This window comes from Phasianus colchicus, chromosome 12 (genome assembly GCF_987193195.1).
Source record: "Phasianus colchicus chromosome 12, bPhaCol1.hap1.1, whole genome shotgun sequence".
NCBI classification, from domain to species: domain Eukaryota; kingdom Metazoa; phylum Chordata; class Aves; order Galliformes; family Phasianidae; genus Phasianus; species Phasianus colchicus.
This window is the reverse complement of record NC_143447.1, coordinates 11,271,930-11,299,722: the sequence shown is the minus strand read 5'-3', so window position 1 is coordinate 11,299,722 and position 27,793 is coordinate 11,271,930. Positions and strand designations below refer to the sequence as shown.

The window sequence follows — 27,793 nt, the reverse complement described above, 5'->3', positions numbered from 1 at the left end:
GAGGCTACAATAAGTATAAATAAAAGCAGGTAACAAAAGATCAATTCTCTTTGTTCTGTTTGCACTGTGTATCAGGCAGTGCAGTTGCAGATATCTGGTGCCTTACAATTTCAAAACTGATTCTGATCTCTGGCATCTATTTCAGGACACATGGGGCTTCATGCTCAGTGCAGCTGCTTGACTACCTCAGGGAAGGCTTTCCCTGTAATAATCCCCAAAACAGAGGAGTCCAGGGCACTGGCTACTCTGGACAAGGAAGGCCACTTTGTCTTCTGTCCAATGCATGACTTTCTTCCTTGCTGAGCAATTTTTTATGGTTATATGGTAGAAATCCATCTATTTATTTTTTTAATGGTAACTACAGAGAAAGATTAACTTTTGTCAAAGCAGAAAATCTTTTAATCAATTGATCATATTGGCAGTATCATTAAAAATTAGAGGTACTGGAATCAGATTTTTGGACCCATTTGCCATCGAAGCACAAAGTGCAGAAATGATTTACTCAAGACCACATCCTAGATTCATGCACTCATCTTTTCATTAATCAAATCATTAAATTTGATTTCATGAGAGATTTCTCAGCAGTTTAATTAAAATTGGTCTTTAAGGAGTTTTAGATTACATTTTACAAAATGGTAACTGACTAAAAGCATCTAGGTTAGAGCATGAATAGAAACACTGTAGTGCATGTCTAGCTGCAAGCCAGGTGTATGCATTACTGATTACACATCTATTTCAGAAAAATGAAGTCAAATATGGCAAACAAAATAGGCCAGAAGTGCAAGGACACAGATGTCTCTATGGAGCGAGGCAGGACAGCAAAGGATAAGAGTCTGAATTTAGAAGCCAGTAGCCTGATGTGTGCCCCAGATTCCCCACCTGTGCTGCGAGACTAGCAATACTCATGTTCCTATCTCACAAGAGCAGCAGGCTGTGCACTGAAGATATTCACTCCTTATCCTACCATTTGCCCACACAAGTCCAAGGAAAGCAAAGCCAACATCCCCTCTGGGTGACAAACGTGTAACATCATCCCAGCCTTCTCCCAGTGATCAACACATGTCTGTGTTCCTCAAGGCTCTGGGTGCATGTTCACTCCACTGCAGTGTAATTGAGCCTCTGACAACAAGTTTTGCCTATTTTGAAATAATTCAAGGGTCACATGAACTCTCTATCCCCACTAGCAGCAGATCAGCCAAATGACTCCCTGCCCAGCTGGAAGATTCTGCTGCACACAGGTTGGAGTTATGCCAGTCTTTGCCCAATTATTCACAAGGGCTCTTTATGACAGCAGCTTCAAGGACTCTCTGTTTTCTGCCATTCCTTTGAGTCTCTTGGGCAAAAATCTCTGATCACTAATTGCCTGCTGAATTTTAAGAGAGGAGGCGAGGAACCCAGATGAAATATAAAATTTCTTTATATTTTGGGTTTTTTTATATATTTTTTTCCTGTTTTCTCATTACAGGTCACCCATTCCATGACATATTAGCTATGCCCCAGAGTAGGGGCAAGCTAGGCTTCCAAAACTTGCTTGCATTAACTAACAAGCAAACGATCTGTATCTAATTATCCACGTAGGTGTCCATGCTACGCCTCCTGCTTTGATGATATCCTGTGGCAGTAATTGTCAGAGTTTTTCTGGTTTTGAATTGGCCATTTCCTAATTTAAAACAGAGCAATTAAAGGAAACACTTTCCCCATGCACAGCATAACATACAATAAACTTTCCTATGGTTGCTGTGGAGAAACAAACTCGAACAAGGTTTTCAGCTTGAACCTTCAGTGTAAACCAGACATCTGTTCCAAGCTGTGTCAGATCACAGGAAGGAGAGCCCACAGCTTGGTTTTCTCTGGACTAATTTAGGACATCAGGATTCTCCCCATGGATTAGTCACTAACCTCTTGGGCAATGACAAGCCAGACACATTTGTCTGTGTAGCTCAGTGGTTTTCCCCTGTAAAGCAACAGCAGTGTCTCTTCCCTGCGTCAGAAGGTGACTTGAGGCTGGAGGAAAACAGACTTTCAGACCATTTGTATTTGTGAAGTCCTGACTGTGAAGTTCAAGCAGGACAGTGAAGAAGAGGAAAAAGGAAAAATGCAGATGGTCTAAAGATGGCTTTGAAGTACAGCAAGTACAGAAGTGGAGATCAGGAAGTGAGAGCTGTAATTGCATCTGGGTATCTGTTTCCTTTTTTATTTCAGGAGAGCCCACAGTATGATGCAGTTTTTCTCTCTGCCTCAGAAAACAGATAGGAATAACATTTACGTCTGCAGGAGAAGAGCTGTTAAATGGAATGGGCCATAGAGACAAAACAACTCCTTACATTTCTAATGTAGAAGCAAGGAGAAATCCTCATGAACATGTCTGAAACATATTTCTTTTGGATCAGCAGCAAAAGCTATAAACTATTTCTCATTTAGTTTCCTAAGGAAATTGCACTGTATTACTTGTGGGCTCTGCCTGAGTTTCTTGGGAATAGAGCCAAACTCTGTAGAGAGGAGATGTTGAGTTTGTGAAAATGGGTGGTCTGGCAGAGGGAAGGGATCCTGTAAATGCCCTGCTGAACGAGAAGCTCCCCGCTGAGCTCAAGCCATCAGGAAAGCTGATGTGGGAAACTAAAAGGAAGCTGCCAGTGCTACAGAGGGGTACGTGTGACACCAAGGTGTCCCAAACCTGGCAATGCTGGGCTCTTACTGACAACCCAGCACTGTTCAGATCTCACCAAGCTGAGTGCTTGGCTGAACTCACAGTAGGCATGAACATAAAACTCAGACCACAGGTCTTGCAGCCTCTGACCCAAACCCTGATAAAGCAGCCCATTGCAGAGGCTGCCCTGCCTGTGAGTAACAAGCTGCTGTCACAAGAAATGTGTCAGAGTAGGTTAATTGACATCCTACTGTAACTTCAGTGCTATCAGTCAACGTTAAACAAAGGTTTAATTTTTTTTCCTTCCTGAGGGAAGCTGAAAGACAGGGATCAGGGATGCTGTGAGAAAACATGGATTCTCGATTCATTGAAATAAACCTGCTTGTTCCAGATTAAATAGGTTTGTGAGCTGAAATCAGAGGCTGAGTTATCATAGCAATGACTGTATCTTGAAGATCGAAAAGGCTTTAGGTTTTGATATTTACTAGACCTATCTTGAGAGTTTGGCTGTTATAAATCTCCTCTTGTTTAGGAAAGAAATTTCATTTTGTATCGTATTGTGCTCATATGTCAGCAGAAGCAGGGACAAGACCTGAGTATCCTGGTGCTTGCTGACAGCTATGGAGCAGTACAGTCTGTCTCCAGGAATCATAATGAGGAAAATGAACTACAATTGTGAAATCATTGCCTAACAATTGATAAAGGCAGCCACTGCAGTCTTCAACCCTGCCTCTTCTTAGCTAGTCTCCAAGTTACCACATGTTGCTGGATATATAGAAAAGAGAACAGCAGTATGCTAAAGTACATGCCACACACATAGATGACCAATTATTTATGTCTCACCTGATTTCCTGTTTCACTGTGATCAAGAAATGCAGTCTTTGCAATTCAGGATTTTTGGTTTTTTATATTATATTCACCAGCCTTCTGACAGCCCGTGAGCTTTCCCAAGGAATGGGACTTTGTAAGCAAGGTTACAGGGAAGAAGCTGGAGAGATCTATTCCTTCAAAACAAAGCCACAACAGGTACACTGAAATCCCCTTTTCACTCCTGTTTTCAAAAATTCCCTACGGCACCACAAACACCTCACAACGGGAGATGTCAACTCCCAGTGCCAGCCATCCCAGCTCACCACAAGTCCAAAGAAATCTGGTTCAGTCCTTCTTGCCCAGAAAGGAAGGCTGAATGTGTATAAATCCTCAGACTTCAAAATTCCTGAGCTTTGGGAAGCCCACGTTCCCAGAACAAGTCACAGTTACCACTGCTGTATTGAGAAATGCAATGATCATTTGCTCCCTATGAGAGGAAAACTTTGTGGTAAACAATATATGTGTATGAAGTATTAGATAAATGCTGACATCATAAGTTATCATTGTCAAGTAATGGTACCTTTAACATGAGATAAGGAAAATGCTGTATCTCCCCATTCTACAAGGATGTGAAACATTTAATGGCAACCAAAGCGCTTACTAGTCAACTGGAGAAAAAAACTAACAGGGCTGGTATAATTTTTACATGAACTGTGTTACAGAGCCTGGGTCAATGAACTCTGGCTTCCTTGAACACAGTTCAGTATTACAGCTAGCCAGGGCCCAGCAAGTCACCTAACACTTATTTCAGTGCTTTGCTGATTCAGAAGTAATACAGAAAGAAGAATAAAGAGGATAGATTGCATTTTAATTTAAATTTGATGTTCAAAAGGGGATTGCTGATGTACTTTTAAAATGAGATTTCAAATCTGCAGAAGAAATAACATGCAACTCCCAATTGCTGTTTCTGTAAAAACCTGAATTGTACTTTGTCCTAATGACTTGGAATTTGTTAAGGTTCACGTCAATAGCTTAACTCCTGGTTCTTCTAAAAACATTCTTTATTTCTAATAGTGAGCAGTATATTTTGATTAACAGAAGGCAATATTCTGAATAGTGATCTGAGGGAACAGGAACTCCTGGAATACACCATGTTGCCCACAGAAATCTCACCTGTGACACAGCTGAATAGGATACCGACATTTGGTCTTAATTTCCTATAGACAGAGAGGCATAACTGAACCGGAAGGAGTTCAGGAAGAATAGAGAATAATTCTTATAAATTTATGGCTTTTGGGCCACTTTTTTAAAATCAGTGGTTACACTGATACCTTTCTGTAGCTCTCAGCCCTTGCAAAGTTGTTGTCAGAAGGCAGAATTCAACGTTCATTTGCACTTAAATGTAATTTCTGATGCACTGTGCAAAGCTAAACAATTCAGCTGACTCCTAAGGAGATAGCTGACTGCATCCTAGCACTCAATCAATCACTGTCACATATATAGAAATGTTGACCAACAGTACTTTGTGTATGGCCAAACAAAGGATACATCAAAAGTGTTTTACTTGTAGGTATTTGCACTTACTTTGAGCAAAATGTCAACAGGAACAAGAAGAATAAACAAAAACGGTTCTGCAACATCCCTTAGGCTGGTGAAGTTATGGGCATCACAGCAGCACCCTCTACAGCTGTTGTCACTGGCAACAGCAATACCTAAATCAAACGTGGTGCTTTGTGTCAGGATGTGACTTAGGGATGGTCCCTGAGGCTTCCATGCAGGTCAGAGTGTAGCACACTGGGCTGGCAGCACTGCACTCATCACATCACATGGGCTGAGTAGTGGAGGCCTGCATGGACAAATGGGAATTTATCCCTGTTATTCTGTGCAAACTGCCAAACAGTTTTTCAAGCTTATTGCAGGATTGTGATTTTGGGAAGGGGGCTTAATGAGGCATTCCCCTTCCTGCATCTCCCTTAATCCATTGGAATAAAATTTATTTTGCAAAAGCTCGCCAGGCCTTCAGGTTCTCTCTCACAGGCAATGCCAAAGGTTACCTAATGGTGAGCTCTTTTTAGGCTACAAGCCTCAGTGAATGTTTCCATTGACACAGAGCTCACGAGTAGGGCAGAATATCAACACCATCTTGTGGACAAAATGAGACATAGGTGACTAAGGAGACAAATCCATCAGTACTAACAAATGTTTAAGCTGCAATTACTTAAGATATTTTTGCTGTGTTAAAAGCCATTATAGCACAGTATGACACCTCCCAAACAATGGGAATAAAGGGGAGTGCATAGACAGAGATTATTTTGTGATTGTGCAGTGAAAGAGAAATGAGAATACTCCCACAAGTTTCAAATAATGTTGAGATTCAGCTAGAGAAGTAACTACTGTCAGTCATAGCAAAATAGGTGCATAAGTCTAGGTCTATAGACTGGCTAAAAATTAATCTGTTATGGTGATGGACATAAATGAAAAAGACTGAGGCAGAATTTTGTATGTAAAACAGAGTTGGTGGGAGGCCTTCTTTAGATGAGGAAGGCTAGGTATGACTTTAAAACCACTTATTGCTGTCCTGAAATCACAGAGCAGCTGCAGAGCTGCCAACAGCTGCATAACAGTACCTCAAGCTGAGATCCAAAACTCCACGTAGGCATGCCATGAAACTTTAAATAAAAAATCCTCCTTCAAAATGGGTCTGCTCTAAGGCAATAGGACAGGTATATATTACACATCAGAAAACAAAGTAAATCAGATCTCCTGTGCAGGAACACAAAATAGTATCTCTATACCTTCTTCTATATGAGAAATCACAGAAACAAAGATAAGATAGTGAGATCCCTAAACTATAATCCATGTAGATGACAGATAGATCAGGGTAGCTGACTTCTGTCTCTGTCCGTTCTATCTCCTGATTATCCCTTACTGCTATAATCACTTTCATGTTATCTGGTCTCAGTCAAGCAACATTTCCATTGCTGTCCTGCAAGACATGAAGTGAACAGGGAGACTGTATGAAGTGTTACAGTGCATACATTGAATATTTGCTAGACTATTTTTTGTAAAGATCCCTCATTTGTCATATTACCAAACTTATAAAAATACCATTCTACTAAGAAACCATTTGTAGAGTTCTGTCTCTCATTCATACATCTGGCTTCATTAAGACATGAATTGTGACTATTTGCTGTAACTAATGAATGAGCCACTAACTCGGGATACCATTCATTATCATAAAGCTATTTCCTGCCTACTCAATAAAGCTTTGAGAGTACTTCAGCAGAAGGAAAACAGCAGCAGACACACTTGGGAAGTGATAAATGCCTGAGTCTGAGTGGCATCCTGAAAGTTTCAGCGGAGCTAAACACATGGGTTCTCACCGTAGCATGAATGAAGAGCTGCTGCCACTCTGGGAGGCTGGAACAGGGAATTTTGTTCTGGCAAGACATTTGACTAGCAGAAGCATTTGTAGATCCAGCAATCTAATTTCCACCAGCACCACATAAAATCAGGGAAAATTTTATTTTCCCTAGCAGGTCTAATTTCTTATTATGAGAAAAAAAAATAATCATATGTAGTCACACAGATATCAGCCTGCACCACTTAGGTATCAAAAATAGCCATTGCACAGCTGTCCAAGCATTGCAGTTTGTGCTATTAATCAGATAGATACCAGATAATAGAACCAAAAATATGGTATTTTAAAATAAACAGCAGAAACAATCAGGAGGAATCAAAAAAGAGAAACAAATGCATTCTGCTGGCACAGACAGACTGAAGAAGCTGACTGGAGAGAACCCTTCTTTCCCTTCTGCCCACTAAGAAGGGCAAAATAAAGCACTACTGAAAACTATCATATCAGCACTTAGCATTCCCAGCCACAAACTAGATATATGGCAGGAACATATTTCCACAACCTCTCTGGTTTGGCATATTGCAGGCATTTATACAGATACACATGGCTTCTTATAATCATTGAGCCTATAGCAGCTGGGTTTCAGACTGCCTAGGGAGTGGTTTGAAAGTCCATGCAGCTGAGCTGAACCAGGCTGATCTACCCTGGAAATTTCTCTCTGTAGATGAGGCAAATGATTTATCACATTTATTTCTGTCTGCCAGTCAGCTCTGTTTCTGCTGCTTCTTTTTGACAGCACAGTCTATTATGAAAGCTGAAGGTGACTTTCTGCCAAGCAATACCTTGGACACTGGAAAGCAAATATATCATGTCTTCATCATTTCTCTTAAGGTTTCACTGTGTCTTTACCACTTCCTCTTGAATGGGTTACTGTGGAAAATGCTGACTCTCATCATCATTCTTCAAGATCTTCTTCTATAAAGAAAGCCTACTAGAACTTTAAAATACACATTCGATCTTTTATTTTTTTGTTATTGCATTGTCCACTTTATAGACTCTCTCCTATACCTGCACAACAATATCTCTAGCAAGATAGTAGTAACTGTGAGAAATGGTAATTTTACATTTGGTTATACAAAAGCGGATATCAACCCCAGGGATAGCAGTAAGCATATTTGTGAATAAGTTTGCATACATACCGTACCCAGTGGGAAAATACTACAGTTGCAAGAGCGAGAGAAACTATTTTTTCTGGTCTTGTGCTACAGAAAATTTGCACAGACTCCTACAGGGTTCCCAAAATGGTCTTCAGCACTTTGGAGGACTGAAGAAATTTCCAGGTATGTACTGTTTAACAATCGCTACCCTCCATGGAGTACCTACGTACAGTTCCCTTTTTCTGAATGTGGAAGTGGATTGGCTAGATGAGCAGCCTGAGCTCAGGGAAGGAGGAACTTTAATACTAGCAGCTGTATCTTGTGATACTTTATGCTAAGCACTCACATGCAGACACCCACTTCTGCACTTATAACACGTAGAAAAATAGCAAAAAATGCCCTTCCATGTGTGCTCCTCTACCCTGCTGTTTTGGCTAAGCACTCAGCTCCACTGTCATCAGTGGAAAGCAAAACTGAGTTACACAAAGACGAGTTTCCATTGTGTAAAGAGCCTTGATTTTAAAAGTAAAAAAGAGAAGCCATCTTTAGTCAGTGAAATGGTTGGAGCCATGATATCAGTTCTTCTAGTCTCGCACATCTTAAAGCGTTCTAGATTATCAACATGAAACAAATCTGTTTCTATCAAACTCCAGGTAAAATATGACTATGTCTCTTTATAATTTGGCGATACCTTACATGACACCCAGTTTTGCAAGAACTTTTCTGTTAAGTTGGACTGCATTGTATGAACTAGTAGATTCCTCCACCATGCGATAAAAAACATCTATGAAGGTAACTCCCTCACCAATCCTACTTCTGGGCAAAATACAAGCAGCAACACTGCATGATAATATAGGACAAGGATATTCCACATTAGAAATATGAGCAAGATGTTATGTTTCACAGAAAAATCCATGTGTATTTCATATTTCCATCTCTATACTGGATTTTACAAGCACCTAGCCCTCCAGATGTTTTATGCTTACTCCTTTTCAAAAGAAAAAGGGAAACACAGAGAAGACAAAAACATTTATTAGCATAAAAAGTACATATTCAGAAATCAATACTCAAATTTCTGTACCTGCTACTGTTGAAGGATGTTGTTAGAGTGTTGGAGCTTTGAGCTGGGAGAGATGTTGTCTCTTTTTGTCTGTTTTCTTTTTACTTTCATTTTTTTGTGAGTTTTTTTATTGTTGTTGTTGTTTTTTTTTTTTAAGTTATGTAAACAATTCACAGTAAAACCCGTAGATAAAGACTACTAGCTATCATTTATATACTTTAAAATGTTAAATAAAAGAACCTATTTCAGCAATACAAAAAGTAATATAAAAATGTGTTCAGATGCATGACAAATGTGTTAGAAGAAAACGCAGAAGGACGTCACAAGTAAATGAAAATAATGTTTTAAAGTTAGATCATACTAGAAATTCTATGTATGGTCCAACAAGAAAAGCATTATGAAATTACTCAGTTCTGTAAGAAATCTGTACAGATGTACCTGTTTTAAGCTGCATTAAACGCTAACATATTAGAATAATAAACTGATTAAAAGGAATAAGAAATGTTAATTCAAGCTTAACATTTCAAGCTGCCTATTTCACAGAGTAGTAGACAGAGGTAGATGTCCAATGTTAGTGACCAAGCTCATCTAGCAAGAGCCTTTAGCTGTCTTGTCAAGCCTTTACATTCAAAGCCAACATGAAAAGGCTTCACAGATAAAGGATGTCTTTCAAAAAGCCAGCCAGAAAGTCTGCATTGCTGATGGAAGTTGTTTCAATTATGCTGCTTAAAGTGAAGAGTACTTAAGAACAAATCACTCCCTAGACCACTGTAAGGACACCATTGATAAAGCACTAGAACAAATTAATTTCACTTTTGTTAAAATGGTTGCATGAGCTCATTCCCAATGCTTATTTTTGAAGCTAAACCATTGCTGCCTAGCTGGCTTGTGACTAGTCAAAATAAGATTGCAGGGTACCACGGCGGCGGATATCACATGTCCAGCAATGAAAACCACCTCCCAGTGAATTGGCATGGCGAATATTCACTTTAATTGTAGAAATGCCTGCAAGAAACATACATTGCATACTTTTAAATGAAAATCTCAAATTCATGTGGTAAGCTTTGATCAGGACATTAACTAATGCTTTATCAGATCTTATGGCTAGATGCAAGTACAGAAAGTATTTCCTACTCATTTGTTAAGAATTTCTTTTCCCAAATTCTAGGCAGAGAACAAGCTAGGAACATAGTCAATTCATTAATTCCAGCCATGCCCTTGGGAATGTACAGTACCCAGAGCACAGCTGGTATTTGATGTGTTATGACATGTCAGCCATAAAAAGAAAAAAAGAAATCTCTTTTTCAGTATATGAAGAATTTGCTGAAATGCTGCTATGATGTATGACCAGAGCACATTTACATACACTTCTGTTAGCATTTATGGTTCAAGATACTGAAGGTGCTCTTTCAAGTGCCTTTCAAGAAAAGTAGAATTCAAAGTGCAGATCTCCAAGTCCCTCCTCCTCTGAGAGGGAAAAAAGAGGCCGTTGCAGTTAATACCTCAGTTAAGGTAAGTTTCCTCCCTCTTCTTTTCAGATCTGATTTTTTTCAGCTGTGGCACAGCTTAGACAAAGTCCTCACAGGTGGACTTGGATCAGAAGACTTTTGTGGTTTGAAGTTTGTCTGTTTGGTTCTTGGTATTTTTGTGAACTCAAGAGAAGCTCAGCAGAATCCACCATCTTGGTTAGGAATATTTTATTCCCAGCAGACTGATCTCAGTCCTCTGAATTTGCTGACTACAGGATTTTACATAGAACTCATGTGGAGTAAAGTTCAAGTGTAAAGGATGCGTGACAACTGGTGTTAATAGCATCATTTTCTAAGTGCATTAAAGCATTTATACATCTTCTGCTCCTTGCTCATACAGAGAATTAAGAGTGCAATCATTACTCACTAATGCTGTATAGCCTTTCTTTTAGAGCAGAAAAAAAGCATTACATTGCATGGTTTGCTCCTGTGAGCTCTCAGATTCAAGGGAAACTTCAATGAAGCGCACTCATCCATGAACACACCAGCCTTCCTTCTAGGTTTGATCTGTCTTTCACCTTTAGTTCATTCTCTCCCTTTAAAGGAGTCTTCTGCTACTGAGAATTATCATCTCTTACTCTCCAGTATAACGATTGCTCTCTCCCCCTGATTTTTCATATCTAACTGTCTGTCATTCTTACCCATTAACACTTGTATCACCATGAGCTTAACCTGCAGTAAGTGTCAGCTGGCTCTAGCACTGAGCAAAAGCAGTTGCTCAGAAGGAGGACAATCTATAAGCTGTACGTAGAACTACCTATATCTTTCACTCCAAATGTGATGGGAACAATTGGATTAACTGCATGAGTTCAACAAATTAAGTTTATTTTATTTGTCTTTTCAAGGAGCTAAGCCTCAGATTTTATATTCAATTACAGTTCTCCTGCCACTGCATATCATATTTTTCCCTGTAATGAGGTTAGATCTCGCAGGAGTGAGAGTCTCCATTAAGTGAGCAGAAGTGCCTGGTTTCACAGTCTAAGTTTGAAGTACAGAGAGTTTGGAACTAAAAGAGAAATCTGAAACATTTTGGCTGTTTCACTCAATGTGTACATGCAATCTCTCCAGCACAAAATTTGACTTCCAAATCAAACAGACAGTTTTATATTAAAAAAGCTAATTCAAAAGCATGCTATTCATAATTTTAATTAGTATTCATACCTTCCTTTGCCATAGGAGACACAAGGTGTAAGAAGCTCATATTCATATAACTTATTCAGGAGATAAATCCCTAAATGATTCTTATTCATTAATTCAATTGTTTGAATACTTTCTCCAGTGCTGGCTGCTTTGACTTTTACAAGTAAGGCCTCCATTCATCCTGATGCACAGAATAGCTGATCTCAAGATCATTTCACTTTAAGTGTATGTTAGAATAATTAGAATAAATCAAGACATACCCAAATTTTCAAACATCTTCTGAATTGAAGTCTCATTGGCATCGACCATCACACGTTTCTCATCCAGCATTAGGACATTCATGGAAAGCCACTTAGAAGACATCCACAGTGGGTGATCTAAACACAAGAGAATGAACCTTCTACAGTAACTGTAGATTTTGTTCCATAAAAACACTCTTAAGAATACTTAGAATTCTTAAAAAAAGAAAGTCTGAATGTACCATCTGGGATGATTGGCACTGGTGGATGAATCACTGTCCAGCCTGCTTTCTTGAAGAGCTCAATCTGAAAGACAAATTTAGTTAAGATTCTAAACAGGCCTCTTAAAATATCACATTATGTCCTCCACTTCTTCTCATTTTCTAGTGCTTTTCTTAATACAATCTAAATACACAAAGATGTGTTATAGACAAAGGTGATATATGCAGTTCAGAGCCTGTCAGGTTAAAATGATACTTGTAAGAGTATTATATTAATATTATGTTTGTTATTATTACCTCTCACATGACTACAGGAATCACTGATATGAGTTAGAGTGCCATTAATAGAGACAGAATCAGCAAAAATATCGCTTGAAATTACTTCTGCATCATGCTTCTTAAGAAACTTAGTATGCATTTTATTTAACGAAAGAAAAGAAATATAGGCATTGTATGGAGTAATATGCTTGTCTAAGGATTAAAAAAATTAGTAAAATTATCCTCTTCTTATTTGGCTAAAATAGAATTGACTTCTCAATCTCACTGCCTGAATTCTTGGAATAGCTCTTTAAGTAACCACGTATGTTATATGTGGGTATGTGTGTAACCACGAGAGGGAGCTCTGATTCCGAAAACTCAGTAAGCAAGCCACTTAACGATGGAGAGGCTTCCCAAATAGGAATTGGAACCAAAAAAAAAGAGGGGGGGGGGGGGGAGAGGGGGGGGGATGGGAAGAATTCCTCATTGGAACAGCAGAAACGCCTCGATATCTCCTTGGATGCAATTACTATATTTAAGTTATCAAAGCATTACAGTACTTGCTTTGACCCTACACTGTTATAAAATAGATAATTTCCATCACATTTAAATTGTGTACACAGGAAGAAACACACAACACATCTATCTGTCTCACAATAAGACAGCAAAGAGCAGCAGCAGAAAACTGAGGGATACTTTTCTTAACTTATGATTGCTCTTAAAATTGAATAATTCAGTATTATTCAATATACACAATTTGTGGGTTGGCAATTGTCCAGCAGAGCCCTAATCCGTCTGAATAAGGTTTAGATATTAAACACTTGATACTTTCTCTTTTGCTACAATCTTACCTGATGGCAGGGACGGTCTGGGTTGGACAACACAAGACCAGGTCCAATGATATTAAACGTGGCATCAATGTGCATAGGGTTTGGATCCTTAAAGGATATTACATGCACTCGGTAGTCAGGTGCAAGATGTCTCCTCATCCATTCAATGCCCATGTAATTTGTAACCTGAAAACAGATCTAAGTCTCATATAAACAGCATCCAAACATGGTTTTTAGAAGGTTTTATTTAAATAAATATTTAACACCAAAATATTAGAAATCTGTGCCTCTAGCTAACTCCTAAAAGCTAAGAGGCACTCTATAAAATAACTTATTTTGTCAAAACTACTATTTTAATGTTGTTCAGGAATTTAAAGAATATAAAAATATAAATACCAATCATTAAGATAGGTAACAAAACTGCTGGAAGAAGCCTTTGTTTACCTGACTCCTTTGGACAAAGATATCTCTTCCAGCTCTAATGAAATCAGCAGCATCAAAACATGGCTCAAATTCGGTAGTTACAAATTTTCCCTGAGCAGCCAGTTTATGTCTGTCTTCAACAGAGCGGATAGGATAATCCTGGTTATAAAAAGAGAACAACTTTAGGCTGATGTTGGTAGGAGAAAGGTTTTGATTTATTTGATCCTTAAAGAGTATTTTGAAATGAAGAAAATACATTTAGATCAGTAACTAGCATGTTCCTTGAAGCTGGTTTAGTTTTCTTGCTTCTAAATGAGAAAAAAAAAAAAAAAAAAAAAAAAGCTTAATTATGGAAGTTTAAATAAAAAGTTTCAAGCACGTTCAAGAATAGGTGATGATAGATCACTTATACTAGGAAATTAATAGCTCCATAGAGCCACTGTTTCTGCAGTATACTGGCTTCTGGATTCAAAGTATTCATTACTAGTTGAGTTTAACTATCAGTCCAACAAATCATTGCACAGCGACAGAGATACTGGTATGCAGCTGTTTCCTAACAGAGGTGGACTTTGTACTTTTTCCATGTTTTAGAGGGGAGCAGTACTTCAACTTAGAAGGTAGATCTCCAGAAACTTAAATACATTTTAGAATCATACAATTGAATTAAAAACAAATTAGGTATAAAATAGCTACTAGATAAGTAAGCATGCATTGGAATATGCTCTGGATGTTTCCTAATACTGAACAATTATTCTAAGGTAATCTCATTTAACAAAGGCTACTTTGCATCACTGGGAAGTGTCACTGTACCCAAAATGTTTTAATCATTCCACAAGTAATTTTACCACATTTATTACAGATGCTTTTGTCAAGACCCTGAAGTATTCGGGGGCCTATAGAAAACTACCAAAATTGCCTGAAATAAAGTAAACCATTACAGAGGAAAAAAAGCAGCAAAAACTCACTTAAATATTTAGAAGATAAATAATCAGTTTAAATCCCCCATATTTCTTCATTTAACTTCCAAAACTTCATGCAGAACAAGAATTACGAGGTCTTTTCGGTGAAAAATGTGCATAGTCTGACTTTCCTGATACACTCAGAAAATATGGACATCCTCAGAGAATCTTAGTTCTTTAAAGTCATCTTTGTGATGTCCTTCCAGCAATACTACACTTCAGTCAGCAATCAAAACAACTCAGAGCAGATCTGAATTCAACAGGCACAGCTTCCAAAGACTCCCTGCTTCTTATTACCCAGGCATACACTCAGTTTCACCTGGAAAGGCATACATGGATAAGTTCCCTATTTCCCCCCCTCCCTTCCAATGTTGTGAAACAGATGTTGAAACTGACAGAAGTTCTGAAGCAAAATGGGAATAATACCTGATCATAGAGCTCATCTGCCATTGTGGGTTTGGGAGCAGTTGTCCATTTAGCACCATTGTTGAAGTAATCTTTAATTATTCGCCTATATGCTCTGTACTCAAAGAAACGAGCACGCCAAGCCATCGGCGCTTCAATGATTTCATTTCCTACCACCAGCAGGATGTCTCTTGGCATGGCAGCATACATACCTATAAGGAAAAAGTCCACTCATTGATGAGACAAATATGCTTTCCTCATTTCTTTCAGGTTATTCACTTTTCACACTGATTTTTTAGCATTACTGCTCTCTGAAAGACTTCACAAAAGTCGGAAAACCAGACCATAAAGAGGACCTTACTGACATTCCTCAGTTTTTCTAAGTGATCAAAATACTTGCTTCAAATCCTCACAATGCTTTGCTCATAACAAGTTTATAGCTAGAAGGGAGTCAGCTGCAATCTATAAGTCCCCACTTCCCAAAATGAAATGGAAATTAAATAGACAAGTGTCTAAGGATTATTCAGTTCAATGAAATGAGGTAGCTGGTTATCTAAGTTGACCACGTTTCTTTATATTACATCCTTTTTAACAGTGATAGCACAGAACAGGAATTTGATGCAGTGCAGAACTAGACCCAAAAGAGTTTGTAAATAAAAAAAAAAAAAAAAAAAAACCACCATCAACTGCTTTGAGTTATACAGTGCAGCATTGAGACATGTCTGCAAACCAGATGTCAGAATCTCCAACCATAAAGATTTTTTAAGTCATAGCTACACGCAGGCACTATGACCCGAACTAGCACTGGTTCATACTCCTGCTTCAAACAGGGAATAAGACTAGATGGCATCCAAAGCATCTCAGAAAAGATCTGAACAGACTGTAATGCCTTCAACAAAGGAATAACATTTACCTGTAGATTCAAAATCAGGAGTTTTATACTTCACAGACCAGTCAATTGGATCAGGCCTCTTGACAATTACACCTTCTTTTTTCAAAATATTGCACATCTCTTCAATTTCAGCAATAGCTTTTTTCACATGGTCTTTGGGGAAGCTTTCACCTCCAAATTTCTGATAGAATCCCCAGTACTTTTCATACGTATTGGCCTAAAGCAAAGGGACAAGCGACAAAGAATAAGGAGCAGTTATTTTCGTAAAAGTGGAACAGATACACAATATACAAATCTTCACATTTAGACTTTCACCAATTCCATGTTGCTCTGTATAAAGTTACCACCATCACGTCCCAGTGCATCTTAAATTCAAGTTGTGATTTGAGGAGTTGGTAACAGTTGTTACTGTCCTGCTGATCCTTTTAGAATATGGCTGGGGTGGTGCAGGGAAAGGAAGGGAGAAGCCTCAAGACTTCAATTAATGCTGCCTATTATTACTTCTTGAGAATTCCTATCCTAATAGTACACTACTGTATTTTTGTGCTTACTTCTGCTATTAATACTTACCACTGGCAAGGTTTTGCTCAGATTCTTTATGATGTGCATGTATCTAATTATTAGATTTGTGTAAGTGCAGGTGTTAGACTAGTTGTGAATGGCTGATGTCTTCACAAATACTTACACACAGTGTAACGGAGTTAAGTTTCAGCTGTACATGCTGAGAAGACTCACTCAACTAGCAGACAGTTTTAGCACTGCTGACAGACAGTACATGTGGCATGATGGCATGATGCCCAAATAAAGTGTCTTTCAATGAACAGTAGAAAAAAAAAAAAAAGATAAATCAGTTCTGGGAAGGGGAGAAGTATACATTTCATTCCTGTATGCAAATGTAGTGCGTTGGCTTTGAGATGGGATTTTCAGGGTATTATATTTCCTCATATTTTTGATTATAGATGGATCAAGTAGCTTATGTTCCTTGTTTCTATTGATGGAAATACTATCACAAATAACATAGTAAATTCCTTCTTTACCAAGCCTTCTCCTCTCTCCAGTCACAGCCCTACAGAAAGTCTCAATATTAGCAAATTGCAGATGAAAATCACGACAGACTGCACAAACATCTTCTATTTACACTCCAGTTACAATTTACTAGGTAGTGCTGTCACGTGGCCATGAAAGATTTGGGCCTCATTACACCAGACCTGTACAAACACACCACAGAAAGGAAAGCCTTCAGACATGACATCTAACAAAGCTAGCACAAGTGCACACGCCTGCAGTCACCTTATTACAACCTCACCCTGCTACTGTCATAGCAGTGGCATCAGGAATTCTAAAGCAGCAAGGGACAAAGTGCCCTGTAGGCCAGAAGCAGCCATGTTTCAGGTAAAGCAGCAGTCTACAAAATGCTAGTGATACATTCATCTGTCAGGGGTGAATTAATCCAAGTACAACACTTACAGGCAATCCTCTGCTCTTTAAATCCTCTGATTGTCTTCTCTATCTAAAAACTAATTCAAAAGTATGCCCCTGTATTCAGGGTTAAGAAGAAAACAGAGGTTTTTAAAACAAATTTAAAAAAAAAAAAAAGTGTTTCAGCAGCCTATGTTAGGAAGCACTTTGTTTGGATTTATGAGCTGTGAAAGCAGCAGCTCAGACAGGTCTCTGCTAACACTCAGACACAGGAGCAAGTGCAAACAGAGCCCTTCTGGAATGACAACAGAAGGGATCAGAAGTAGTAAATACAAGAGTCAGGACTTCCCTCTACCAGTTCTGTTCATTCAGCCAGAGTGAGGGACAGCAAGAGAACACAGGAGAACCTGCTCTCTGTAACACAAGGCCCCTCCTGCCACTGCGGCCCCAACTGCATTCTCAAAAGCAGCATTCTGGGCAGAGACAAGGCAGTGATGAGCCCCCAAACCTGAGTATTGCTCATATGGCAATTCATCTGAAGGTATTTCTAACAATCCAAGCCACGCACAGAACCCTCTACTATTTCTGGGAAATTGCCCTTAATCCACAGAGGTAAGAAAGAAAAAAAAAAAGGTCAATCTTGTAGATATTCTTAACATTTGTATGTAAAGAAGTTTGCCTCATTTGTATGAAATGAGGCAAAAGCCTCAATATGGACATCCTGCTCCTCCACTATTGGAACTTCTTCTCATCCTTGGGGGATTTTATTCCTTCCCTCCCAACTCCAACAGAAGTCTTGGGTCATTTGATCACCTCAGGGCTGCCAGCTGTGCAGAGACCACATGCGGATCACATGAACAGCCTAGCATTCCTATGGAATCCCATTCTGCTAAGGAGAAAAGTTTGCCCTGAGGAGTAAAGCTAGCTGTTTTCAGAACCACCCATGATATATTTTAATCTCCTTAATTCCTTAGAGGTACAGCTCTCCTTTACTACTGCTCCTCTTTTTCAAACCTGAAAAATGACACCAGAGGAACACTAATCCAATGGTGTAATCTTAAAATGAAGATCTTAAGATGAAGTAACACAACAAAAACACTCCCCTTATCCTAAACCTTCTTAATAGCTGAGGAAAAAAAAAAAAAAAAAAAAAAAAACTATATAACTGGGATGTCTCTTGTATTAACTCAGGGTTAAGACTTCAGGCCCCTTGGATCATATACTTGCAACTTATTTCAGTCTGCTCAAAAAATACTGCATCCAGGAAACAGGAAAGAGCCTTAAATAACCTCCTCATGGACATTATTAGCTACAGCCTGAAAATATCTAAGAAACTGCAGTAGCCTTTGAGGGGGAAAAAAAACAATAACAACACAAATTTATTTTCAGAAAGAAATTTAAGAGTGCTGTAAGAAAAAGGTGATATTTAAGAAACAGCAGAATCACTCCCTGTAGTTGATATATATTTTAAACACTTATAGTGGGGAAACAATATTACCAAGGATATCTGGACCTACCTTAAGGTAAGCTTTCACTCAAGATATTATGACCCAACTCTCATATAATAATGCCTCTTCATCAAAAATGCATTATTCACAAAACTGAAAAAATATTGCAAAGGACAAAGTCATAAAGCTCAACTATTTGACTTAATATCAACTGCTTCAGAAGAACACAAGTGAATAACAAGACTTTGGATGAATGTGCTAATTCAAACAAAGGCATCTTCTTAATTAATGTAATGGTTAGCTTACTGGTTAAGATTTCCCATGGCTTTCCAGTAGAGTATTTACCTCTACATAACCTACGTAGTCCATTTCAAGTTCCCAAAAGAATACACAACAAATTAACTGCAAAATTCATTCATTCCTCCTCTTTATGCCAAACATGTCATTTCTACATCACAGCAAAAAGACTTACTGTACTTCTGATATACACAGGGGAGCTGAACGCAGCCATACTTTCTTATATTTTGCTGTATGTAATTGTATATAATTTTAACCCACAACTTAGGAGTGCCCCCAAAGAAAATATTTATCAAAAGCGTTTTATAATTTGAGATGTGCTTTTTGAAGTATTTCAGGTACAATAGCTTAGTTCTCCTTTTTTAAACTGCCTGTTTTTAATGTTACTTTTTAAAACCCTCATTCACATACTTGGCAGAAGGCATGTGATATATATATAAACCCTAAGAACTGCCATTTACAGGGAAGTTGTAGAGAAAAAGATTCTTATTTACCTCCCATTCCTGGCTGTTGTGTTACACTGTAGCAACATGCATAGACCTCCCCTACCATTCGGAGGGGTGGCTAGGATTTGAACATCTGAATCTATTAATATCTTTCACTACTGGCAAAGTAGTATTATTCAACTATGCCCCCAAGGTAGAATTACTGTGTCAGCTTTCAGAGCACAATTAAGAATAGAAAACAGAGAAAATTAGAAGAAAACACATTTCTGCAAGCACACTCTATCACTAATACCTATTGTGGCCAACGTATTCCTCAGATTAGGCATTTTAGATAAAGGACAGCTAAAAGTAAAGCTTTCTTTAACCTCCCATAGTAGGCCTTCAAATTTCAGTGTTAACTGTATACTCTGGCATTCCTCATTTATCTTTTTATAGTGCACATAACAAAAAGTGAAGTTCTGCATTCATTAAAACCCAGCTAACTATGACATTTCAGCAAGGCAGACACTCAAAACTGTATTTTTTTCTGACATTAGAGCCCTTGAGCACCACTTGAAAACAGAATTTCACCCAAATGTGATGCTACCACATAACAAAGAGAGACATTAGGGGTTTGGTTTTTTTGCATACACTTTCTGTCCAGTCATGATGGCATTTTATGTAGAAGTATATAAATGTACATACATACATTTTACATTAGAAATGCCAACCCTCATTAGCTTCTTTTTTCTGAGTCTGCTAGAATTTCTCTGGGTTGTCTGAAATAGGATTCTGGAGATTGGTAAGCAAGCTTCAGCTTTCAAGGTGTAAATAGAAGCCATAAAGAAGTCAGTAGCAAGTTTTCATTGAGCTCACTGGGGCCAAGATATCTTCTCAAATATCCCAGCGTACGTCAGAGGAGTACTCCTCTAACTGGCAATGAGAACCACGAAGCTGCACTAATTCATTCATACTCCTGCAGACACTTCTGCTCGGAATCATCACTCAAGTTTTAAATAATTTACTAAGGTAAAAGGGGCTGGAGGACAAAAAGCCTTTTCCTTAGTACATCCAGCACTTCCTCTAAATTACCGTTTCCAGGACTTCAAATATCTTTTTAGTATAACCTCTTCTTTGCCAAAAAGGCGTGGGTCCTGGCAGGGAGCATGGAGCTGAGCATTAGAGTCAATGTGTTCCTGCTTCCCTTTTTACACTGAGGTCTTCGGCCAATTCTGTAAAGATATCCTTAACATTTTACCAAGGTCTCCTGAGCAGATGCGTTGTGCCATTTCACTGAGACAGCCATGCACTGTACATCCTGATTATCCCCAGGAATGCAGGTAAAACCACACGTTCAGCACCTTTAAAGTCCAGGTAAAGTTCACAGTAAGAATCTGGAGCAAGACCAGCATTTGATCACTCCTTGTAAGCTAGAGAATGGGAGTTTCTGCTTTGTTTAAAACCATTTAAGTTCTAATGTCCCAGGTAAAGCTTTACTTAAACATTCATAAGAAGCAAAGCAAGGCATAAATGCAACATTTAGAGAACAAAGAAACATGGATTTAATTGTTTCTATAGTTTCATACATGAAAAAATAACCTGAAGAAAAGGTGAGAATACACTTCTATACAAAACATGGGAGTTCCAGCAAAAGCTATTTAAAGAGAACAGTCCTGCTTGCGTGCAGCTATAGACCTCTCTTTTTCTCAGTGAAGATGACACTCTCCCTCCTCAAGCAGTAACTCCAAATAGTTCCAAGCCCCGGCTCACCAATGGGGTGGCAGGGCTGATGTAGGTTTATCTCGAATGCTGCAAGGTGTGACTTGGCAGCGGGAACAAGAACCATATCCCTCACCAACATGGTGATGCTGCAAAATCCCACGGATGTAAACCACCACCTTGAGAGGGGAATTCTAAGCAAAAACCACACCATGTGCACTGAAAGCGTTAGCCGTACGTATCAAATCTGCGTTACTTCCCACCTAAACTTGCTTTTTCCCCTTTTTACCTTGACCTCCACAGAAAAAGGAGGAACGCAGGCGTTTTCAGCTCTTCCCACAATGACCTCTTCCAGGGGGTCCCACTCGTTGTAGGAGCAGACGGGGCACTCCTTGGGGCTGTGGGCTTTGTCCTCAGCAGCACAGCGGTTCTGGGACGCCGCAGCCGCCTGGGTGCTCTGCAGAGATCGCTGCACCCATCCCGTGAAGGCCCTTCCGAGCTTAAAACAGAAACAGAGATCACGTTTTCCTCACAGAAGGCAGCATGCAACAGCTCAGTCTGCGCTGAGCGCCTCGCAATCCTAAATTGCAATGGAGCATCGGCAGTAACACAGTTTATTAGAAGCTCTCTCATTCATGGCGTGCTCAATGCTTAAAGGACAACGTGCCTCTTAAATCGCGAACAGCGCTGACAGCGGTGAGCGGTGTCACCGAGCCCGGCGCTGCCGAACCGGGGGTCTCCGCCCCACGCCCGCTCTCCCTCTGTGAGGAACCCCGGGGGCGCTCAGCCCCGATTTTCCCGCCCAGCACCAACCCTCGAGCCGATAAAATGCGCCGCTTCGGCTCCCCGGCTCCCCCCGCGCAAACACCGCACGCGCAACATCTCTGCGGACCACGGCAGCCCCGCGCCGCCCGGCCCGCGCCCTTATAGCGGCCGGCCACGCCCCGCCCGCCCAGCGCTGAGGGGCGCGGCCATTTTCCCCCTTTTGGGGCAGTGCGATTCCCAAAGCGGAGCGAGCGCTGCTTGCCCGTACATGGGTCTCGTTTCAGCTGTTTAATTATTGAAGGCGTATTTCCATGAAATCCCGAACAACTGCAAATTCTGGCTTCCTCAAATGCACGTTATGCTATGCTGAAAAGTCATCCTAAAGTGGAGACCCACCGTTGTTTGCTCCTAGGAGACCCTGCAATCTCCTGATAATATTAACAGATGTTGTCTTCAAACATAGCTCTGTTTCAGTAGAACTGCAGTCCACAGTGAGAAATTTTCTTGCTACCAGCGCTACTTACATCCAGACTAGAAAATAAATAGTAATGATTAGTCTAATACACACGGTTCTGCATTTTCTTAGCTTTACATAAAAGTGCACTGTTCAATCATCTCATGTTGCCTTACAAAAGTTGTGGAGTTTTTTGTTTTTCTTTTGTTTCTTGAAGAAGATACAGCAGAAATTATTTTAGCCTGAGTAATTTTGTTTAAAATAATACAAAACCTTTCCAGCAACCCTATCATTTTTTGCCTTTCCCACCCTTGCAGTGCCATTTGCTCAGCTTTGCTCAACCCTCCTCAGTCCATGTTCATTGCTCAGTGCTAGGACGTGGGGATACCCATGAATAGACATGATACTCGACATTACTTCTATATATAAGACAACAAGCAGTGCTAATGAACTCAATCGACACGTATGTAGAAGGCAAAAGACAAACATCGTTAGTATAAATGTATATTAAAACATAAACTTTGATCTTAGAATATAGCACATTAGCAATAGCTTTTAACAGGAGTAAAACAGATACAGGAATAAGCAAGTTGTATTCTACTAGGTAATTAATCATTCAGCAGTTTGCTTTTTTGGCACAGACAAATGCTACAGGAGAAATAGGACAGTACAGTTTCTCTCATCGTGAATTTACATACTTCTTGGACAGAAGTTAATTACTGCAGCTGCTCTGATATCTAGAATGCTTGTCCTTTTTCATCTGACAGTAGAACTTCTTGATGACTTGCTCATCTTTGTTAGGACTCATTTGTAATATAGTTGTCTCAAACCATATTTCCTTGTATTGAATATTTCCTTGTATCAGTAAGTTTTGTCTTCTGAAACGATGAGGAATATTTCTTTTTCTTTTTTACTTTTTTTTTTTTTTTTAAAGTTTATTCTAAGTATGCTCAAATGCTTGTTATTTCACTCAGTTGATTTTGCTAAGGTCAGTCTACTCACATTGACCTTCTGAAAGAATTAATGATTGGCTTGATGCTAAATCCAAAGGTCTTGCTTCTTTTCCCGTCCTTCTCAACTTATCAGCTAGCTTGGGACCTTTGGATCATTCTTTCTCAACTCAGTTTACATAGCTTTTATGTGGTTTTTCTGACTCTGCACAATACTTCTTTTCCAACTTACTACATTTACGTGGGTCATTCTGAAAGTAATGCCTCCTATTTACATCCACGGAAACTACAACAGTTACAAAGAGCACAATAACATTGTTTGATAGAGCAAATTCTCAGCTACAAAACACTTTTCTTTAACATAGTCACGACCACGAGCATTTTCACCAGTGATGAACAAGAACCTGCATGCCATGCTCATAAAAATCTGCACCAGCAGAGCTGACTCACTCTTATTGTCACCACTGCTGAAATGCGCCATCCACCACCTCACTGTGCTCACATCCACTCTTTGGTCTCCATTAATGCTCACCAAGCATCAATGATGTCAATGGGAGCCATTTTTTTTCTCATGAAAGAATTGAGTTCAACACCTCTCATACACACTTCTATATCAGACACCATTCTGTCAGACTGCCCCTCTGCTGCCATCTGTTACACAACAACAAAATGTAACAGAAGATTTACAGAAGGCATTTATTTTATAGGGTCCTTAAAATCATTGCCACCATCATTACGGCAGGCTTGTGCTGAGTAGCCTACCATTTATTTAGTTTCCTGCTGAACTGCATTTTTTCTGCTCATATTTCAGTGGAAAACATTCTGCTATTATTTCTCACATCTCAAAGGTCTGCTTCTTCCTGTCTGAGGTGCAGTTCCTCCTGGACATAAGTCAACCTTCATTTAAGTACAATCAAAACAGAAATCCTTTCTTTGTCCTAACTAGCATACATATATTGTTTGACCTTGAATCCTTTATTCATGCTTCATAGCATTTTCCTTCCGGCCTTCACTGAGGACAGGCCATCTGACCACCAGTTTGCCCTCACTGTGAGCCTTGATATCTGTAATGCTGTCTGTGCACCATCACCTACAATGCAAATAATTATCATTATGCTTCTTTAATCACTTGACTACTTTCTCTGTTATTTGAAAAAAAAAAAAATCACTTGTCTCCTTAAAGTAATCACTCACATTTCTCTGCATACATTTTTTCCCCAGTACACAATAGGAATTAATAAAACTCACATTTGTGATGTTTGAATCTCTCATTCTTCACTGTTCAATCTTTTGCATCAACATGAGAGTCCTCCTACTTTTTGTATGCTAGGTAGCTCTTTATATCTTCTTCCCCTTTTAAAAGAAGGCTTGATCTACCCATGTACGTTTTAACAGTGATGTAAATCATAGAGCACAACATAAACAATTATTCAAATAATTATTCAAGTAAAGCTAGTTCAATTCATTTAAATAGAAGAAAGCTGCTTCATTTGTTACCTGAATGAAATTCTAGAACCTCCGAACATCACATGAGTCTGAGTTTATCCATAACATTTTGTTATTGTTCTTTCTGGGTCTAAACAGACATGTGATGAGGGCTGGGCATTTTGGGTCAAAAATTGTATAAGGTCACATCATGAATGTTACTCTAGCACAACTGCTAGAATAATTGCAACATCCTGAAAGATCCTCTTGCTGCCCAAAAACTTGCCAGTTATTGTTATAGTATGTGGGGACCTAGTAAAGGTATTTTCTTCTATTACAAACTTTGTTTCAGTAGAGAATTTTAACTTGAACTAGGAACAGGAGCTTCGCATCACTATTGCTAAGATCTGACCTATACAGATTAACAGACAAATTACATTTTTTAATATTCTATCCATCATTTTTGAATGACATAAAGCAGCTATCAGGCTTTTGTATGTAACCACATCATTCTGATAACTAGGTCATCCATTTAAAGCAATGTGGATCCAGTTAATTAGAAATATTCTAGCCCAATAGTATCAGAGAGAATAAAACATAAAATGGTAAAATTCTAGTTTAAAAACACATAATTAGAAAAAAAGCAATGGGGACATGCAGTACAGAGAAGTTAACCTTTGCAACAAGACCACTGTTAATGAAGATCAATGCATAAACTCCGCTATCTTTTAGTATAGTATCTGGTCTCTCTTTTTCCACTAAAATACATGTATATATTAGAGAAAGCAATGTCTCAAGAGACTATACTAGTGTTTAAATGTGAATTTCTATCTGTCCAGGAACTGATATCCTACCTTCCAGTGCATTTGCTGTTGTTCAAAATTGTAATGTGGTATAGCAACATACCTGAAGTACTTGAGGGACATAATGTTTAAGGTTAAAAAACAGCTCATCTCGTCTTACCAGTATTTCTGCTATATTACTCATAAAAATGAGTTGGATGATAGGATGTCTGGTCCGAGCTGGTCTTATCATTTATACATAGTCAATTATTTTTACATAAGATAAACCTGTTCAACAATAAAATTATGAAAGACTTCAGTTCCTTGTGCCTCTTCAAGGATACTGCTTGATAAATTCCACCAGAGCTCACCCATGAGAAGTTGGCGCTGCAGATCTTATCTGTTAGCTAACAGGAGCAACACAGTAGAATCCAATATGCTTCTTAGAAAAGCAAGTTTCAAAATTCCTGAAGTTCAGAAATCTGAAAGAGATGCATGCAAAATAGTAAAATTACATATTATCTATGTATTATTATTTCTCCTTTGAACACATATTTATTTTATTGTGAAATCCATATTTTCTCACACAACATCTTTGCCTCTAAACTGAGGAGACATGGATTTGATGGATACCTATCCTGTGGGTAGGGAATTGGCTGGGTGGCTGCATGCAGAGAGTTGCTGTGAATGGTTCAGTGTCCAGGCAGAGACCAGTGGTGAGTGGTATCCCTCAGGAAAACTTGGAACAGGACTAGAGGAGGCCAGAAAGAGGATCAGACATAGGCTGAAACCTCTGAAGAGACCTCATTGCAGCTTTCCAAGTACTTAAAGGGCACTTATAAGAAAGATGTAGCAACAGGACAAGGGGCAGTGGTTTTAAACTGAAAGGAGATTTTCATTAGATATAAGGAAGAATTTCTTTGCTATAATGATGGTGAGGCACTGAAACAGGTTGCCCAGAGAAGATGTGGATGCACCATCCCTGGAGGTGTTCACAGCCAGGCTGGCTGGGCTTTGGGCAACCTGATCTAGTGAAAGATGTCCCTGCCCACGGTAAAGGGCTTGAACTAGATGATTTTCAAACCATTCTTATATATTCTATATATATGAACACACCCAATCCATAGTCATAAAACCTGTGTTCTTACGAAAGAAGACTGAGATTTCCTTGTCTTAAAGAAATGTAAAAAATTTTCTCCTACATGAAAATGGATAAATTATGTAGATGTATTATGTAAGAAATGTAAGTAGTAATAAATCAAATTCTTGTCAGATTCCTAGCTCACTGGCATGATTCTGTTTGTGCTTTTTTTTTAATTATGCAAACATACCTCATATCTTTTTCTGCTAAAATGTCTTTATATAGTGTTGCAGTATACAACTAAATCAAAATGGTACAGCACAGTTAGCAGAAGTACATATATGTGAAGGACAGGACAGGGGCCAACAAGGAGCTAGAAGTTGCAATTAAATAGCAAATAATGACAGAGCTCCAGTGAGATAACCATTAGTCAATTTTTTTGCTTAAAGTTAGTCCAAAAGAAGTTTTGAAATTTAAGCAAATAAAATAGTCCTTGTTCACCAAATCCATCTGAGTTCAGGAAGATAGGACTTTCTACTGTCCTACAGGTAACTCACAGATCATGCATTATCATAGAAATGCCTGACTTAATAATCAATTTCTTTTCCTAAAAGAGCTTACAAAACACATGTTCTGATAAAGTACTCTGTATGTGCTTATAAACATGAGTACAGACATACATATAAATACCTGTTTTAATTTTAGATGCCGTGTTTCTATTATAGAAAGGTGACAGAGCTGAAGAAAGTTCTGTGAATGCAAGGGACTTAGTGATCATAATCCATGACATTTTACACTGTCCTTTCTAGAGACAGTGCAGTGCTGACTACCGTAGAATGCAGAAGGTTCATGCAGCAAAAGGCATATCTCTTGGTTGGATTGATTTCATTCAGACCAGTATTGCCATGCATACAGTAACATGATCTGCCAACATATTTCAGGGTCAGTACTGTGACAATACTTTCTGTCAGGGCTGCCAACTGAACCTCATGACTCTACAACATGTGAAATCTCTTAAATCTCAAATAGATAGTCGTTGACAAACTCCTATTTACACTAGTATGTAAAATTTAAAGGCTGTCTTACGTTTTTTTCTTGAA

The 27,793-nt window shown here is 38.9% G+C and overlaps 1 protein-coding gene across 1 annotated transcript; it reads right to left on the bottom strand.

Annotated features, from left to right (window-relative positions):
- Positions 1-8,512: 8,512 nt before the first annotated feature.
- Positions 8,513-22,165, bottom strand: GATM (glycine amidinotransferase). Its single transcript, XM_031587672.2, has 9 exons — positions 22,050-22,165; positions 21,526-21,735; positions 15,950-16,145; positions 15,058-15,248; positions 13,694-13,831; positions 13,271-13,435; positions 12,183-12,246; positions 11,962-12,078; positions 8,513-10,037 (listed from the first exon to the last, which is right to left on the bottom strand). Exons 1-9 carry the CDS (start codon positions 22,116-22,118, stop codon positions 9,925-9,927), a joined length of 1,263 nt encoding a protein of 420 aa, XP_031443532.1. The 5' UTR covers positions 22,119-22,165; the 3' UTR covers positions 8,513-9,924.
- Between the last annotated feature and the right edge of the window lie 5,628 nt (positions 22,166-27,793).

Bases quoted from the DNA above. Each gene is read 5' to 3' on its own strand.
- GATM (XM_031587672.2), bottom strand. From the start codon at position 22,118: ATGTTGCGCGTGCGGTGTTTGCGCGGGGGGAGCCGGGGAGCCGAAGCG. The intron at 16,146-21,525 runs GTAAAAAGGGGA...CCTTTGCTTTAG, and splicing joins CTTTTTCTGTGGAGGTCAAG to GCCAATACGTATGAAAAGTA. The intron at 15,249-15,949 runs GTAAATGTTATT...TTTTCCTTATAG, and splicing joins TCCTGATTTTGAATCTACAG to GTATGTATGCTGCCATGCCA.